This window comes from Lycorma delicatula, chromosome 11 (assembly GCF_047948215.1).
Source record: "Lycorma delicatula isolate Av1 chromosome 11, ASM4794821v1, whole genome shotgun sequence".
NCBI lineage: Eukaryota > Metazoa > Arthropoda > Insecta > Hemiptera > Fulgoridae > Lycorma > Lycorma delicatula.
The window spans coordinates 18,931,156-18,951,174 of record NC_134465.1 but is presented as its reverse complement, the minus strand read 5'-3'; the positions used below and the strand labels follow the sequence as shown (position 1 = coordinate 18,951,174).

The following is a 20,019-nucleotide window of genomic DNA, read 5'->3' as shown; positions in this document are numbered from 1 at the left end:
GTTGTACCATAATAATCTGGGGAACTGGATTAGTCATATAATAAAAGAAGTATTATATTAACTACCGTGATTGAGGGTACTATGAATGGTAAAAGAAGAAGATTGAAGATGATAGATGACATCATGAACGGAAGTTTCAATGATACCAAAAACTGGCCTGAGACAGATGTAACTGGCGGCGTTAAAGGTGTCAGGGACCTGACACCTTCGAACTTTAAATCAAAATCCCTTACACCTTCACACACATATTTAATTCAATAACTTTTCGTTCTTTGTAAACTACAATTAAAGTATGTAACGATTTTATACTCTGCTTATTAAAACGGATTTTTTCTTATTGTTTTTTTTATTTTTTTTTATTTCTACCATTTGTGGATGGTGTCAATATGCCCACTTAACATGACTTTATAGCGTGATTTGATGGTATGTAAAACGATTGGTAAAGTGGTAAAGAGGATTCGGTTTTCTGATAACGCTTTCTTGGAGCATCCATTACACAATTTTACGGTCGTAAAACGCCTCTTGTTGTCGATTCTGTTTAATATTCTTTTTATCGTTTATATCAGACTAGTTTGTGAAGATAAATTTCCTAAGTGCTCATGTAGTTCTATAAAATTAGATTTTTTTAAAAATGTTTCTTACGGGTATATAAATATAAAATTTTCTTAAATTTTTGTAAAAATCTGATGTGGATTCATGTGGTTTCCACATTTCTTTCTTTCTTGTACGCCTATTAATTTAGACAAAGTTTCTATTAAATATATTTTTTTTTGTTGTTGAATTATTATTTATTGTAGAATTTTTTATACAATCCGAACATAATAATTATTAATAAATCAATATATTTAAATTATAAAAAAACGGTAAAAAATAGGAAATGAAGTCCGATTCGAACCGATGTGGTTTCTCCTTCCAAGATCCAAATATTTCATTAATTCAATTTTATTTGACTATAACATTCGACCAACGAAAGTAAGTACCACTTATGATATACCGTTGAAAAGCAATAAGGACTTATTACTGCAGTTAAGAAAGAGTCCGAAATCTAATTTTTGGGGAAATTTTGGGCTTTTTTGGGCAGTTTTGGTCCAGTCGACTGCAATCAAAAGGGGAGGTCCAAAACTAGACGTTAGAAGAGTTCTAATTCCAAAATTTCAACATTCTACGGCTAATCGTATTTGAGTAATGCGACATAAATACGTACGTACAGAAGTCACGCCGAAACTGGTAGCGTCTCTGCCTTTCATCCGGAGGTCCCGGGTTCGAATCCTGGTAAGGCATGGCATTTTCATACACGGTACAAATCCTTGAAGCAATATCTAACGGTGGTCCCGGAGGTTAAACGAAAAAATAAATGAAGTCACGCCGAAAATAGTCAAAATGGATCCAGGATGGTTAAAGTGGATATTTCCGTTGAAATCTGAAAACCGAATTTTTTTCGCGATTAAAATGCTTCCTTTACTTCATACAAGGAAGCAGAAAGCTGACAACAAAGTCGTAATACTTTTGTGGCATTGGTTATATGTTCATATTTAGCGAAAAATAATTATAAAAAAGTTGCCTGTGAATTCTTTTATGGTGTAAGGGTAATTTCTGATGAACCTTTATTGTAAAATTATTATTATGTGTTTAAATAAACTAAAAACGTTTTCAAAATTCAAAAACCATTATAATTTTTTTTCGCTACCCCACTTCCAAAATCACCTTCCAAATATTTTTTTTTAATTTTTCTACCGATACTATGTTAAACGGAAGAAAAAAATTCCACCAAAGATATACAACCAATAAAAAGTTACCTTTTCTTTCTGTTTCCTGTTTAGCCTCCGGTATCTACCGTTTAGATAATACTTCTGAGGATGAATGAGGATATGTATGAGTGTAAATGAAGTGTAGTCTTGTACCATCTCAGTTCGACCATTTCTGAGATGTGTGGTTAATTGAAACCCAAAGAACACCGATATCCACGATCTAGTATTCAAATCCGCGTAAAAATAACTGGCTTTACTAGGACCTGAACGCTGGAACTGTCGACTTCCAAATCAGCTGATTTGGGAAGACGCGTTCACCACTAGACCAACCCGGCGGGTTAATAAAAAGTTACCTAAGATTATTTTTGGTTGGGGATGAATTATGATGAAATTTTATTCTAATATCATAATTTAAAGTTTATTTTTACTCCTTGTACGAAGTAAAGTATGTATTGTGATCGTGATAATTTTCGGTTTTCAGATTTCAATGCAAATATCCATTTTGACCATCCCTAAATCCATTTTGACTAGTTTCGGCGTGACGTCTGTACGTACGTATGTATCGCATAACTAAAAAACGCTTAGACGTAGAATGTTGAAATTTTCAATATTGGTAAAATCTGGTTGTGCACCTTCCCTTTTGATTATAATCGACTGAACCAAAAGTGTTTAAAAAAGTTAAAAATCCTCAATAAATTCGATTTTGGAGTTTTTCTTAAATACAGAAATTAGCCCTCATTTGAGAGCTTTTCTAAGATGTATCTTAAGTGGTATTTATTTTCATTGGTTCCGGAGTTATAGCCAAATAAAAGTTTAGTTAGTGAAATATTTGGATCTTTTAAGGGGAAGACACATCGGTTTGAATCAGACTTCATCTATTTTTTTTTAATTTCTTTTTTTTAAGTTAATTATAGTGATTTATTCATAAGTATTAACCTCTGATTGTAAAAAAATCTTTACAATAAAGAATAATTCAATAATAATAACAATAAAAAAAAAAGATATGAAAAATATCAGAAGTTATTAATGAAATAAAGTTTTATGTACTTTTCTTTAAAAAAAAAAACTGTGTACGTGTAATTTAATAGGCGTACAAGTAAGTCATGTGGTGTCCATATCAGCTTTGGTGAAACATCTGATTATTCGTTTTTGTTTTCCTTTTTTTGTTGGTTTCATCATAATAATTTAAAAAAAAAACATAGTACTAGATAGATACCCACCGGGTTGGTCTAGTGCTGAACGCGACTTTCCAAATCAGCTGATTTGGAAGACGAGAGTTCCAGCGTTCAAGTTCTAGTAAAGCCAGTTATTTTTACACGGATTTTAATACTAGATCGTGGATACCGGTGTTCTTTGGTGGTCGGGTTTCAATTAACCACACATCTCAGGAAAGGTCGAACTGAGACTGTACAAGACTACACATCATTTACACTCATACATATCATCCTCATTCATCCTCTGAAGTATTAGCTAAACGGTAGTTACCGGAGGCTAAACAGGAAAAGAAAGAAGAAGTACTAGATAGATATAAGACATACATTTATTTAAAGAGTGATAAGGGGATGTTTACTCTTGTCGTAATATTTCAGGTAAGATTTTTGAATTAATAATTGTATACATATTTGATGTTAATAACTAATATTTTAGCGACTGTATAACTATAATTATGAATAATTGTTGTAACAATATATTATAAATAAAAATAAATGGGGTTATTAATTCGGTTCGGATAATAGTCGCAAACATCTTACAAACATGACGTTATTATCTTATTGACTTACGAATTAATTTTATTCTTGACGACCGACTGTTATGACATAACAGTTTAAAAACTATTATTTATTTGAATTTACATTAACATCCCCGAAGATGGAGTAACAAAAGATGGCTCCGAAAGTACTAGGATTTACACTTTTTAAATTGTTGGTAAATGATAATTTAATTTATACAACTGTGTATCTGTCCAATTTATTAAAGAATTGGAGGATAGCATCTCACTTTCAATTGAAATAAGATTAAATGAAGTACAGCAAAAAATGTGTATTTGTAATTTAATTGGCGTCCAAGAAAGTCATTTGGTGTTCGCATAAGATTTTTTATATTTGATTGACTATCACAATAGCTCCCAAATATATATTTGGGTCGCATGCCCTACTATTATTCCTTGGAAGACCTTAAAACGATTCGGTTAAGAAGTATATTATAAATAAAAAATCCCTTTTTTTAGATTTTTGTATACGAGGAATTTGAAGGAAATTTTTTTTTAATGGTAAGGTAATTATGCACGCATACACTGAACTTAATGTAAAATGGGGTTATGTTTGAACGATTTTTCGATAATTTACCTCCCAGTTACCCTTCCTGGAGATATTTACTTCAAAATTTTATCGACAAATTTTCCCATGTATACGAGTCTTCGACAAAATTTCATCAAAATCTGTTTATCCAGTTAAAAGTTATTTAGTTTCAAACTTACCAACACACGGACAAACATTACTCTCCACTTCTTTCTCCCTGAGTCATGAAACGTCAAAAATATACAAAGAAAAATACAAAAAATCAATACCTTATTTTTTGACTGATTGCCATACTTTCCTTCTTGCAGCATAACTCTATATCTATGAGGCCAGGTAAGTAAAATTCCATTATGGATTTTCATATAAGCCAGTCGTTTAAAAATAAAAAAAAAAAAAAAAAAAAAAAACAGTATTTTTTCCCCTTAAACTAGAAAATTTGCTATTATGTTTTTATTTTTTTTACTTTAGTAAAAAGTTATCCAGCCTCTTCTCAAAGATTATGTCAAAGGTCGTTGCCCTTAAACTAGTCAATCATTTTCATAATATTATCAGGTCACGTGAAAATTTAATTATTTGTTAAGTAAAATGATAATTTATTATATGTCAAGTAACTCATAGGAGATCGTAAGATTAATGCTTGTCATGATATTTTTAATTCCTTAAAAGTCGAATATTTAAAGTAAATATTCGAATAAATATCGAGTAAATATTTGAATATGGTATTTGGAAAAAATGTATATAATTATACGCTATGTATTATAAAACAGAGTTACACATAATAAATTTGTTAATATTTAATAGATTCTTTTGATAATTATAATTTAACTGTTCTTGTTTTTTATGCGGTAAATAGATTTTAAGTGTGTGCTCAATTATAGGCCTTAACACTTATCTAATAACTAACTGTATCATATAACGGATAATTTAAGAAGAAAGCCAGTTACAATGTTACGGTTGACCCATCTAGTGGTGAACTCGTCGTCGCGAGCTGATTACGAAGTCGAGAGTTCTACGGTTCAAATCCTTGTAAGAGCAATTATTTTTATACGGATTTCAATACTAGATCGCGGATACCGTTATTCTTTGGCGGTTGGATTTCAATTAATCATACATCTCGGGAACGGTCGACCTGAGACTGTACAAGAGTAGACTTCATTTACATTCATACGTATCATCCTCTGAAGTAATACCTTCCGGTGGTTCCGGAGGCTAAACAGAAAAAGAAAGAAAAAGAAAGTACAAAAGGAACTCTACTGCGGGCGTTCCTTCTTCGGGATTTGGATCGATAGAAATTTAATATGGTAAATAAACAGTTTCCAAAATTTCAATTAATAACAGCATGAAATAACCGTTTCGCATTGATACGCAATGAAGTAGATGTACAGATTTTAGAGATTTCAATCTCATAAACTAGTTGCGTATCGTTTCTAATTCTGAGTGTCTTTTTTTGCGGTTAGGCTATTCTAATTGCGATATTTCATCCGCTGAATATCTCATTTTCCTTTTTCTAATAGCTTTTTCAATTCTGTTTCTTACATTTTTCGGTTGAATTTAAGTGATCCTTCTGTTCTCAGTCTTCTTTATATTTTCTTTTACGGTTAAGTATATAAGGTGTAACGTTCCATCCCCTTATATCATTTCTTTTGTTTTATAATTACGAGGAAATTTTTTCTTGCATTTGTTTATTAGTTTTTTAAATTTATTTTTAAAACTTTATAATCACCGATGATGATAGTTCGATGATCAAAATGCGATTTTAATTTTGAAAAGTTATATTTAGTTTTTGTTTGTTTTACGTTCAAATTTCCTTGCGTAATCCTAAATTCTTTAATATAGAACGCGGTTGAGTTAGTTTACTTTAACTCGGTGTTGTGACAGAGGGGGATGAACAGCAAAATCCGGGATTTATGTACCTACCTTATATGGATATTCTAGAAAGTTGTTTAGAGTGTGTGTAATCCTTACGGTTGTTCTTTGTTTATCTTTTTTTAACTTTTTCGATGAGTTGAGCAGTACCCTATAACTAAAAAAAAAAATCATTTTTCTGAAAAGAAAAAAAATAAAACCCGCTCGCTTTAAAAATCATTAATCATGTTACGTGTTACGTAAATACATGTGCGTACGTGATATATGAATGTACACAGCTGTTTTTACTGAAAATTTATTTATTCCCGTTTATTTTTTTATGAACTTTTCAAATTATTATTATTGCTATATTTTTAAATCTAATCGTCGCTTAATAAATGATTTATGTCGTTTTAAGCTGTATTAAAACTGATTTTTTATCTAGACGTTAAAATTGATTTAACTTTGTTGTGATTTATATATAAATATATATAGTTTTTAGATTAACCTTTTTTTTTAGCATCTAGCAGATTTTTTTAGCTTCAGAGGATGAGATGAAATGATAATTTTGTAGCTTGTGAAAGTGCCATGCCCGACCGGGATTCGAACCTGGGACCTCCGGATGAAAGGCGGAGACGCTACCACTTGCACCACGGAGGCAGGCACTTTTTTTTATTAACAAAAAAATATTTCGGAATCTTTTTAAATTGTGTTCTGTTTCACTCTGCATTGCTGATCAAAATTTAAAAAAAATACGAACCGTTTAATAAGCGTTACTTGTTATATCTATTTGAAAAAAAAATTACATTACAGTCGTTTTCAAGAAAACGTATCCCTTATTCCAAACTTAGTATCTATAATAATGGAAGAAAAGATTTCCCGCATCAAGTTGCATATTTTATCAAACATATCAGCATCCTTATTTTTTCCTGTTTAGCCTCCGGGAATCGCTGTCAGATATTACTTCGGAGGTTGAATAAGGATGATGTGTATGAACGTAACTGAAGTGTAGTCTTGTACAGTCTCAGGTCGACCGTTTTTAAGATGTGTGGTTAATTGAAATACAACAACCAAAGAACACCGGTATCCGCGATCTAGTATTCAAATCCGTATGGAGCGGAGGCAGACCAGATCGGCCAGAACTGGTGTTCTCGCTCATTTCCATTCAGTATAACTCACGACTTAGAAGTGAAAGCGCGGCGATTCGTGAGTTTCTGGTTAGAGTTTGTCGACGTAGATCGATATAAGTAATAATAAGTTTATTATTAATGTGGGCGATATTAATGTGTAAAAATTAAAGTAAACGTGTAAACTCAACAAAATATGAGAATTCAATTTGTCGGCCTCAGTCCGCGTAAAAGCCAACCGGAAATACAAATTACGCATATCGTTGGAAAGACAAGGTTATGGGCCGCGCACACGTACCCCGATATCCGGTACCGAGCGAGCGAGACATCATCCTGCTTTCAACATACATCCCCGATTTCAATATCTCATCTTTCGACTTATCGTTTGTAAGTTAAGCGAGATACATACGTACATAAGACGCGCGCCAAAACTAGTCAAAATGGAGTCAAGGATGGTCAAAATGGATATTTCCGTTGAAATCTGAAAACCGAAATGTTTCGTGATCACAATACTTAACTTTTTTCTTGTACTTCGTTCAAGGAAGTAAAAAACACCGAAGCAATATTTTTTCAAAAATGTTTACATCTATGCAACAGCCTTTCTTTCTTAACTAATACTCGAAATAGCCCTTTCTACGCACTTACTGTGACCTAGTTTTTTTTTTATTTTTATTGTTCACCCAGTGTAGCACTTCTACCCAAAATAATGAAAAAATTAAAATTCAATAAGAAATTTGGTTTTCATCAATATGAATGGCTCGTACGCTGCGGTAGCCGCAGCGTACGAGCCATTCATCCGTTACGGTTAGAACTGTGTTAAAAAATGACAATTAGAGAAACGGCTAAAAATTTTTTTTATGCTTTTCGTTGAAAAGTTTTTGTTTTAATACGTTCAAAATTCATGAAAGTTATTTAGTTACTATTGACAAAAACATTACCAAAATAATGTATAATACAACATAAACCATGTAACATTTTTTCAGCGCTTTTTTATATATATATATTTTTTTTTTTCTAAAAAGAAGGGTGCGGTTAAAATATAGGAAAATGAAATATTTTTTTAGAGAAATTTTGTTAAGTTTTGTTGAGTTAATTTCGTTTTAACTTTTATTATTGTGTATTAAATAATAATTCGGTAAACAGCATAATTACTCTTCAAAAAAAAAAAATTACTTGTTTTGAAATACAAGTATACATATCTATTTTTAAATAGATTCGTTCCAAGGTAAATTATTCAACTCCTTTTTTTAGGGGTATTATTGATTACTCCAATGAAGAAGGTGCCTTAAAATTAATACAGAAAGCTTCTTTTAATTAAAAATATTCAAGTAATTAGAAAGCGAGTAATTTAATTTTTTTTTATATTTTAAAATAATAATTACCATTTAACTGTAAATTATTAAATATCCTCCGATATAATTATTTATATAGAAATTTTTTTATTAAATTTTTCTATGAATTAATAATAGTTCGAATATAAAATGTTATTAAAAATAATCCAATATACTCTAATACCTTTTAAAGTATTACAATTTTTTTTTCTTTAATTTGTAAGAAAATTGCCTGCATTAATTTAATTTACGACAATGGTTTTTCTTATTAGTATTATTTTGTGCTAAAGTTTAATTAAGAAAATACTATGTTGGATAAAATGAAAATTTTCTTAACATTTAACTAACTAAGCCCTGAATCTAATAAATTTATTGTACAAAAAAAAAGGCACACAGTAATTCCGTTAAATTGTACGGATAATTTTATTAATATGTTTTTATAATACGGACAGATATGAAAAAAATTTTATTATAAGGGAAAAGTGACGTTACCTATGGCTATGATTAAAGTAATATTAAACTCGTAAAAAAAAGTTACATGGAAATACTTTGTGCTAATTCGTAGAACTGTTTTTGAATAATCATTTTCCGTAATCCATATTTTTATTTTTTAAATTAATTTACTTCATGTTGTTTTTTACATTGTTCATATTAGAGTTTTTCTAACTAATCTATACCGCTAATTTCTCTTGAATTAAATTTATAAAAGTTGTTTATTTTTAAAGCTCTTCTTCTGCATACTATTCTATCGATCGTATTCAGTAGTTATACGTTTCTTAAACATGGAGAAACATAATCTGCAGTTAAATTACACGAATATTAACAAATGTTTCTACCTCGAAGTAATCTATTTTTTAGTTTGAGAAAACCACAACCCCTTACTATCCTTGGGAGGAGTTGCAACTCAAAAATTTAAATAGAAAGAGAAGAGTTGTGACATCGTTTTAATGGTCATTGAAAATAAAATCTATAAAAAAATCCCTTTTGACACGCCGGAAGGCGGAGATAGATTTCACCGGTGCTAAGTAGGCGATAAAAAAGATTTCCACATTAAAGTTAAGAAAAACTTCAAATTTACTCGTTACGATAATAGTTGCACGTAAAAAAAATTTTCACATGTTTAGCATACAAGCCCCATCTTCTTACAATTCCAGCAATATTTTGGTCATCCCTTGCCGTAAGGGTTGGTCATATCAAAAATTGTTTCCGACAAAAGTTTTAGGTAATGTTAAGAACTAACGATCACTTTAAACGGATTCGATACTGTGCCTTTTAAGGGAGATATGATTCTTTTTTGTCCTCGAAACTATTTTTTCAACCTTCTGGGCCGATGGTTAGTGATATCAAAAAAGTTTACTTATATAAGTTTTAGGTCCTTATCCAAAGAATAGTAGGAACTTTAAACGAATTCGATATTTTACTTAAACATAAATTTTTAGCGATATATTTTTTTTTCGAAAAAGCCCCCTCCCATTTCCATCCCGTGTTCCGATTTTGGTCGTTTACGAATTCGACCGAGATTTCAGGTCGTTATATTTTATGTATGAATTTGAAAGTGACTGGCGCAAAATTACGGCAGTGTCCACAAGAAAGTGAAATACGTATATATAAATTTTTGAATTGACGTTGTTTTTGGGATCTGGGGTATGTGAAATACAAAGATATGTCGAAATTTTCTGGAATTAGAATTACGGTACCCATTATAATAGGTAGCTTTCTTCTGAACTCTACCTAAAAGAAGCCCTACTGTAATTTTTGGTACCAAAATTAAAATAGCTGATGGTGTGCCACTTTTGCACACGACATTTAAGTCTGTTAAAATCAATGATCTCCGCAAACCATCCTTGAGCGGCCGAAGCAAATGAAAGACGAAGGTATTAAGTTTTCAGCTGTAGGGAGGGTGTTCCAATAGTACCTCAAAATTAAACTTGATGCTGTTAACCGTGTGCGGGCGGGCATTGTCATGTAAAAACAACACTTTCTTCGACGATAAACCTCGGATTTTGTTGCAAATTGCTAGCTTCAGCTTGTTTTCCAATATTTCACTTTAATTCGCGCTGTTGATTGTAGTTTCCTTTTTAATGAATTCTTCTAGTACAGTTCCTTTTGCGTCCCAGAAAAACAGTATAATATTTCCCGCCGATGGCTCGACTTTGAATTTTTTCTTCGTCGGAGATTGTGGATGCTTCCCCACGGTCTTTTCCATATGGTATTTCCATTCCGTATTCTGGCGTTTCGATTCCGGATCATATGAAGAACCCACGCTTCATCACCGGTTACTCTTCTACTCAAAAATTTGTCTCCTTCCTTGTTAAACGACAAGGAACGAAGAACGCTTACTCGATCGCTTCAAAGCAGTCTTGGTACCCATCGCGCATAGGCTTTACAGAAGCCGTGCTCGCCGTGGATGGTTTGATGGGTAGAACTATGACTGATTTTCAGAGAAGACGCTACCTCATCGATAGTAACTAGGTTATTCTTCAGAACCGTATTTCGAATTATTTGAATTTTGTCCGTGGTTGATGTAGACGGACGTTCTGCTTCCTCTTCGTGCATCACTTGTTAGGCCACTTTTAAACTTCTCGAGCCACGAAAAACACTTTTATATGATAACACACTGTCCCTGTATATTGATAAAAGTCTGCGATAAATTTCAGCCCCCTTTACACCCTACGACCAGAAAAACCGGATCACTGATCGTTGTACGTATTACTGTAATAGCCGGTAGAATATCATGCGATCGGGATCAAATTTCGCACATGTGAGCGCAGTCGTACCAACTCTTAAGTATAGATGCGCAGAAAGCAGTATGGACAACCTTGAAGGTGTGTTAAGTGAAGATCATTTCTGACTCGCCCTCTTATATAACTGTGATAAAGGAAGTTATATTGCTTAAAGGAAATTACTTTTGCTTGTAAACCGTTTTTTTTCATATCGACTGTATTTGGATTGTAATTTAAACCAGGGTTCGGCAAAGCGGCGCCCGCGGGTGCCATGACGCCCTCGATGAGATTTTTATACGCCCTCACTATATTACACACCTACTAAGCCCAAAAACCGTATCGGCGTCGCGCGTACTAAGACAGCACAATTGTGCAAGCTCAATGTCAGCAAATAGCAATCAAGGTTATACACTGACAAACTTGCTACATAGCACGTAGGAATATTCTCGTTTCTGATAAATTTGGTATTATGTTACCGTATTTTGAGTGTTATTATTATCGACTTTGTTTTATTATTTACTTATTATTAGTAACCATATCGCGCAAGATAGTCGCGATTTTCACTATCAAATTCGTATCGTACTGGTTAAACGGATTTTATAAATAACTCATCGTGAATAATTGTAAGAGAAAAAGAATTTATTCATTTAATGTTGACCGGGAAGAACAATTTTGTTTTATTGACTTTAAAAGCAAATGCATCTGCTTATTGTGTAATAATAGTGTGGCGCCCCACATCTGATTTAAACTATAAGAAAAAAATCGGTCTAATACTTTTTTTTTTTAATAAGGATTTAAATTTCAATTTTTTTAGTCAAGAAAAAAGGAAGGTGTCGACTTCATACATTTAAAATTTTAAGAAAACGTTAAAATAATATATTTTTTACAAATTTTCTATTAAAATATTTTTATTACTTTTTAAAAAAAATATTGCTTTTTTACATAATTACACAGATTTCTGGGGTGCGTTAATCAATTCATTGTTCATTTAGGTCACGATTAACTTTGCAATATACATTTTTAATCTATCATAACCAATGAGATCATCCTTTGTTTACGGTAAATTTTAGTTTAACCGTTCTGTTAATAAATTTTTAATTTCAGTGAATATATTACATCTTTTGTATAAGAAGTAAAAGTCGTTCTAATTTTTGTTTTGTTGAAGTGCGATTAAAGTATTCAAAGAATTTTTATTACGCTTAGTTTCAAATTAATCCAATAATATCGTTAACTGTTTCGTTTGAAAGTACATAATTATGGTAAAATTAGATGAAAAAGGGTTTTGGGAAGGGTGAATTAATCTGTTCATTTTATGGAGTGAAAGAGAAAGAGAATGATTTACTGTATAAAAAGGTATTGTACGTACGCGCGCGTATGTTATTTGCGGTTGGACTTGCATGTGTACAGTATGGGTTTTATTAACATCAAAGGGGTTCAACTAATTTTTGTGGATTTACGTAGTCACGTTGTTCAGCGACATTAAATCTCATGTTTGAAATTCCTGAACGCTAATAAAATTCGGTGCTTTACGATACAATTTTATAACAAACCATTATAATATGTATATATGTTTTGCTGCCTAATATAATGATGTAAAATATTACAGTACATGCTTGCTCAATATGTTTGAAATATTAACGCACATTCACCAGTAAAACTAATTTGTTACTAACATTCAATTACTGATCCGATAACACTTAGTACTTAGTATTTTACATCATTATCGGCTTTAATATTGAAAATACAAATTTTATAATGACCGATAACTTTTTTATCTAAAAAACAACAGAATCTTAATAATAATAATTTGTTTATTACTACAACAGAACAGCTATTCGACAAAAACACTTATGTACAGTTAACTTGAAAAAGGGAAAAAAATACAACCATTATTAAACATATTCCACCACAATAAGTAGAGGACAAACAATATTATTATAATAAGTTTGTTGTTAACTATTTTAACTTTTACCTATTCCATAATCGATACAGGGAACCAATCGGTACAGAACATATTACCTTTTTACTTTTAATTTTGTTTTCATTGAACTGCAAGAACTCGATTTCCTCATTATAATCCCCTTTTCATCGCTCATTAGGTGACAGATCGGAAAGTCATTCATATTGTAACGATCTTCGATTTCCTTAATGAGAAACAAGTTATTCCCATCTGAATATCTTGGAAAACTTTGCCGTGCAGGAGACTATAAAAATGGAGACCGTTCCAGAGTCGTCTCCTGTAAGCAAGAAAGCCGAATCGTTGACGGATATATTCTTTCGTCACAGATAGCGGGAAGTTGGAAATAAATCGTCACAGATAGCGGGAAGTTGGAAATATATCGTCACGATCACCGCTTCGGATTAGAAGCATCTAATTCTGACATTTTATAGACGTAGTATGATTATTTCTATACCTAATCAGATGTCTAGCTCTTGATAGGTACGTTCGGGTTTTTCTTGCTCCGTGTATTTGCTGTTGTTATTGCGTTTTTCTTTATAGTTGGGATACTGGGTACCGGGCGAAGCAGGACCGACCAATGTTTTAACTGCGGGGAAGTAGGCCGCGTCAAGATGGAATAGCTAGAAGGAAGCCCGCTTCATTTCCTGCAAAACCTCTGGCCACGCTTTGGAGGGCCGAGGTTGCAGAGTTGTACACCGGAAGTGAGGTGTACTCGCTGTGGAGCGTAGAATTATGGTGGCTCCGGTGCTGGATAGCCTCGACCAGTAGGGGTAGAACGCTCCAGCGTCTCATCACCGATGAGTGGACTCATCGGCTGGACTCCTGGCGGAGCCCAGCGGAAAGGTAAATAAGACGGTAGTCCCGTGAGGGATCCCTTTGGGGGTTCCCCGTTAGAGACAAGGCGGGGGGAATGTAAGACCATAGTCCCGGTGAAGTATCCTTCTGGGGGTTCCTCAGAGTCCCGGTAGGAGGATACCTTCGGGGTCCCCTCATTTGAGGCATGGCGACTAATCGAAAGACCAGATCCCGGCTATCGGGCTGGTACCTTGAGTTCTGCGAGGTAGTTTGAGGCGATGGTACCCCCCTCCGGAGATGTATTTATGCTTAATTTCGGGTTCGACTCTGGGAGGCGTGGTAAAAAAGAATAAAAGAAAGATTATTTCTATACCCACAATCAACCGATGAGGAAAATAAAACAAAAAATCTTTTTAGTACAAACAGTATAATTGGCCTTCAACCAAAAGACAATTTGTTCTCATTTGGGTTTTGTTTTTACTGTTTAGTCTCCGGGAATTATCGTTCAGGTATTACTTCAGAGGATAAATGAGGATGATATGTATGAGTGTATATGAAGTGTAGTCTTGTACAGTCTCAGTTGGAACATTCCTGAGATGTGAGGTTCATTGAAACCCACCTACCAACCGGTATCCACGATCTAGTATTCAAATCCGCATAAACGTAAGTGCCTTTACGAGGACCTGAACGCTGGAACTTTCGACTTCCAAATCAGCTGAATTTGGAAGACGCGTTCACCACTAGACTATCCCGGTGAGTTAAAGTTGTCATTTTGTTTGCGCGACTTACGATCATCCGACGATATAGAAATAGAAGATAAAATAATCATAAATTTTAATTATATAATAAATTATACTGAGAATATCTCTGAAATTTCAATTTTTGCCCAGTATTTATAGAATAAAATTAAAAAATAAGTTAAAAAAACGCAAAAGGACCAAATTTTCGTAATTTTAGTTTGTTTCCTTTAAAAAAAAAAAAAAACAAGTAATAACTCATTTTAATCTAGGAATCTTTATTTATTATATTATAATTTTTTGGAGCTATGAATGGTTGAATAGTTGATTGGCTACCATTTTATAATTTTCAAACTAATTTAATTTGTGCTTAGTTATTGATAAAGGAATATATATACAAAGCAACATTTCTTACTTACAATATTAGAAAAATTTCAAAAAAAATAAATGATTTGCCTTTACATTTATTCTAAATTTGTTTACAGTACACCCACTGTTGCGTCTCTGTTTATTCCTGTTAATTTTTTTTTGTATTTTCTTATACATTTTTTCATTTATTTATTTTCTTCTGATAAAGTTTTTTTTATGGTTTATTGTTGATAATTTTTACTTTCTTGTTCAAAGTAAAGGAAGTATTGTGATCGCGAAAAATTTCGGTTTTCATATTTCAATGGAAATATCCATTTTGACCATCTCTGAATCCGTTTTGACTAGTTTCGGCATGACTTATTAAGATTTCATTTAGTTATAACTCTGGAACCGACGAAAATAAGAAACACTTATGATATACCATCGATAAGCTCTCAATGAGGGCCTATTATTGCAGTTAAGAAAACGTCCAAACTCCAATTTTTTTGGATTTTACACTTTTTTGGACGCTTCTGGTTTAGTCGATTGTAATCAAGAAAGGAGGTGGAACAACTAGATGTTGTAACAGTCCCAAATTCCAACATCCTAAACCAGAAGCGTCCAAAAAAGTGTAAAATCCAAAAAAATTGGAGTTTGGACGTTTTCTTAACTGCAATAATAGGCCCTCATTGAGAGCTTATCGATGGTATATCATAAGTGTTTCTTATTTTCGTCGGTTCCAGAGTTATAACTAAATGAAATCTTAATTAATGAAAGATTTGGATCTTAGAAGGGGGAAGCACATCGGTTCGAATCAAACTTCTTTTTTTTTTAACGTATTGATTTATAAATACTAACCTCTGATTGTAAATAAAATTTACGATAAATAATAATTCAATAACAATAAAAAAAATGAAATAATATCAGCAGTTATTATGTAGTTTCATTTTAAAAAAAATTGTATATCCAATTTAATAGGCGTACAAGGAAGTTATGTGGGCCCCACATCAGATTTTTAGACTGCCGCACGGTTTACTTCAAGGCAATTAAAGAGATATCCTTTCCAATGAAATCGGTTTAAAAGAGAGTAATAATGATTGAATGTTCTTAGGAGAGATGACATTCGCAAAATGTTTTTTAATAGATTTAAAATCCTAAATGGTGTACGGTTTTTTATTGTTATTCAGCAGTGTATGTAAGTTACTAATAATATCAGAGTTTTAAAAAAATGTTTCAAAATTTTCGTTAAACAATTTTTAAGAAAATTTTCAAATTTAAAAACGTTAAACGGTTTTAGCTTTTCTTAGATTTTATTCCAGGGTAGAGATATAGCATTGATTGATTTAAGGTTTGTCTCTTTTGGAGAAGAAAAGCGCATAAAAACGGTTTATCTACCCAACCTACATAAGATTAAGTCGTGGATTGACACGACTAAATGGACGTGCCAATCCAAGGCTTAATCTATACTTTGTGTATTCTTTAAAAAAATTGGCATTTTTTAAAGTACGAGTATAATAGTTTTGTTTTTACATTTATTCTAAGACACCCTTATTAGCATTTCTGTTTTCCTTGGTTAATATTTTTTTTTGTATTTTTATTATATATATTTTCATTTATTTATTTTCTTATATTTTTTTTTTATTGATAATTTAAAAAAATTAAAAATTACCATAAAATTCTAAATGCATTTAAACATTTTTTGTCGATTGTTGGGTGCAATTTATTAATAATATTATAAATTTTTATTGTGTTAAAATTTTATGTATTTTAGAACGACGTGTATATCTTTTATGGAAATTCGCTTTAATTATACAGGTTGTGCCTGGAATTGTTGGCCAAACTTAATTATAAGTAACTTGTTCCAGACATCAAAATAATCAAAATCGTTCACGTGGAGAAATACTCTATCTCGCTTTATTTTCTTATTTCCACTGGGTTGTGTTTTTTTTGGTTTTTTTTTTTTGAATAAAAATTTAAATCTAAAGAAAGGATTGAAACTCCGCCGTTCTCCGTGGCAGAATGGTAGCGTCTCGGCATTTCATCAGTAACTTCCGGAATCGAATCCCCGTCAGTTTTAATTGGCTGTCATTTTGAAATGTTCGTTTTGCTGTCTCGACGAAATAAATTTCAATTTACGGATGTTATATACATTTTTAGTAGTTGATGGGGTGCGCCTACCCGTTTAGCAAATATATGGCAAGTGAGCGGGTGGGACACGTAAGCCTGTGGGGTATGACACCGCGCTTAGTCCGCTTACGCTGTTAGGTAAGCTCTAGGAGCTATTTAGGGTAACGGTTGCAAACTGTTCGAGGCTCAGTAGCCGTTTGTGGCACAGACATTTGGTCGTATGCTTTAGGGCGACCGAATGGAGTGGTGGCAGCAGAAACACCAAGCAAACCAAACGTAATAACGAAAGTTAAATTAGAAATTTAACTATAGAAATTGATACGAACGAATCCGAATTTTCCGCTAGCGATCGGTACATTCCATTGCTGAACTACACATACAGATTCACATATAAATTCCCTTTTGTAGGGTACGATTTATTAATTATTACGTTTAGATATATTTATAAAATTAAAAAAATATTATCCTATATACAAATACTATATACAAAATTGTACCCGCTAGCTCGTTTAGTTATCAAGGAGAAATGTTTTTTTAATCTTTAATATTTATCTCTTGTTTTCTATTTAAATGATACATGTGTACATATATATGCAGCAGTTTTATTAAAAAATGGTTGAAATCAAAAGAAATAACAATTTTTCAGTTAATAATTTCCCGATTGAATTTGATTTTGGAAAAAAAATTGTAGAAAGAAATAAAGGCTTTAAAAAACGATGGATTCGATATACTATAATTTAGTGAAAGTCATTTTGAAGAACGAGAGAGAAAAAATGTTTTCTTTCACCTGTTCAAATAAATGAATATTAGGTGAAAGTTGTGTCTGTTAGCACATAAAAAGTACGTAAAATTGTAATTGGAATGTTGTGCAGTAGTGTATAAACTAATCTCTTGTTGAGAGTTATTTTAAGAATAAATAAACATAATTAATTATATTTATTTATGACAAAAATAGTGTTGAAAACACGTTTATTATATAATCAAATTTAAAAAAAAAATTCTACAGTAGTCGCCACAAAAAATCGTTTAAAAAAATTCTTATTTTTACGTATTAACCCAGTTTTTCAGTATTAGAATATGTATTCAAAATAGCGTTCTATTTTAATATTATGTTCAGTTAAACTGTTTTGTACCAGTAAATTGGTGAGGTAAACGTATAATTCAAATGTTTTATGTCATATTAACTAATTGCAAGCAGATGTTATTGGTGTTTATGTAGATAGCTTATATATTTACGTGTGAATAATATATTCTTGTCTGAAATAAGACGTTGTTTATTTTAGCTCGTGAAAATTGTGAGAATGGGAACGTTACGCTGAAGTAACAAATTAAGTTGAATTTATTTTACCGCTTGTCTATCAATTACTTAAACCTCTCTTTGTTAATAATTAATATACTTAGTATCTCATTTTATTTTATTTTACTTATTCTTTGTTAATTGTTTACTTATTTTTACCTTTTTTATTGGATGCAATTTTTTTTTTGTATAATGCGCAATAAATAAATGTTTTATTAAAATAAACTTGGGTTAATTATTATGTTAGATTTTTTGAAGTGTAAAACCTTATTAGAACAGAAAATATTTTTTTATAAAATTAATTCAGTACGAATTCGCTGTAACGCGGCCATCCGAAGACATCTGTTATATCTACGTTATTTCGAAAAAAACAAAAAACAATGCCATTTGATTTGTAACACAATTAAAATACAATGTGTCCATAAAATAACAGTGGGGTTCTAAAATGTTATAACTTTGGAAATACTGTAAGAAGATGAATTACACATTAAAAGAAAGAGAAACACTGCAAGTTCTTACGTGTTCAGTAGACTTCCATGTATGCTCCCTTAGTTGCCGAACAGACGTCAAGACGATATTCAGTCTGTTGCCATACGTGGCATAGAACATCCGGCGTGATAGAAGAAACAGTTTCATTGATCCTTCGTTTTAAACAGTATAGATTTCGAACTTGAATGAAATACACACGTATTTTTAAAGATCCGTGGGGATACTCCCGTTAAAGCCAATCATGGCGTGGTGGGGGAGTGTGTGGCTACCGGAAGATCCACGGTGATAAGGTCTGGAGACCATGCGGGCCGCGGGCCAGGTAATCCAATCCATCCTTGTCCAACCCGTCGCTGAATAAATGTTTCGTTAAAGAAAACCGGCACGATTGCAGCAAAACGTAGAGAAACTCCGTTTAAATGGGAAATGAAATTCTCCGGTATTTGGGACGATAATACCCTTCTATCATACCCAGGAAGATGTTTCCCGTTATTGTTTTTTCAGCAAAAAATAAGGGATCGATAACTTTGTCTCGTTCAATAACGACCATTACATTCTTTTTTTCACTGTCATGCTGATGTTAAATAACGTCAAGTGGAGGTTCGGCACCCAATATACGGAAATTATGCCGATGAACTCGTCCAGAAACAACGGAACGTTGCTTCATCAATGAAAATCAACTCGTTTAAAAAATCATCATCCTGTTCTAACTTATTCAGAATGTCTACAGCAAAATCAGATCGTTTCACTTTGTCCTGCGGATAAAGTTGTAACACTTGCGTTTTGTTCGCGGTAAACATAATCGTCTTTTTAACACGTTATGAACAGTTCTTTTAGGAATACCCGACTACCTAGAACACTTCTGCACGGATTTCTTCGGGATACGGAAGAAACTTGTTTCCGCTGCTTCAATCGTTTCATCAGTTACTGATGGCCGTCCTGAACGTGTTTCCTTCACTAGGCTGCCTGTTTCTTTGCGGGGAATATTTTCATTGTACGCACAACGATATTCACGCCTAACCGATTCAAACATAGCAAGCCACAACACACATTGAACCTTCCTCTGCTCCGGAAATACGATGACTAACGTGCATTGCTACTTGCGTGTACTGCAAACAACACGCTTGCGCTTCCTTTGGCACTGATAACCTAGGAGTGTTTTTCTTTCGTTTAACTCATTCGTTCTCAAAGTAGGCGA

At 32.5% G+C, this 20,019-nt stretch overlaps 1 protein-coding gene across 1 annotated transcript in view; it reads left to right on the top strand.

Moving 5' to 3' along the window:
• The window catches only part of LOC142332475 (fat-like cadherin-related tumor suppressor homolog), a 240,445-nt gene extending 223,689 nt beyond the window's left edge, over window positions 1-16,756 (top strand). Inside the window, exon 3 of the mRNA XM_075378921.1 lies at window positions 16,683-16,756. Within this exon, the coding sequence (XP_075235036.1) occupies window positions 16,683-16,756 (74 nt within the window). The remainder of the gene's footprint in view (window positions 1-16,682) is intronic.
• The last annotated feature ends 3,263 nt before the right edge of the window (window positions 16,757-20,019 follow it).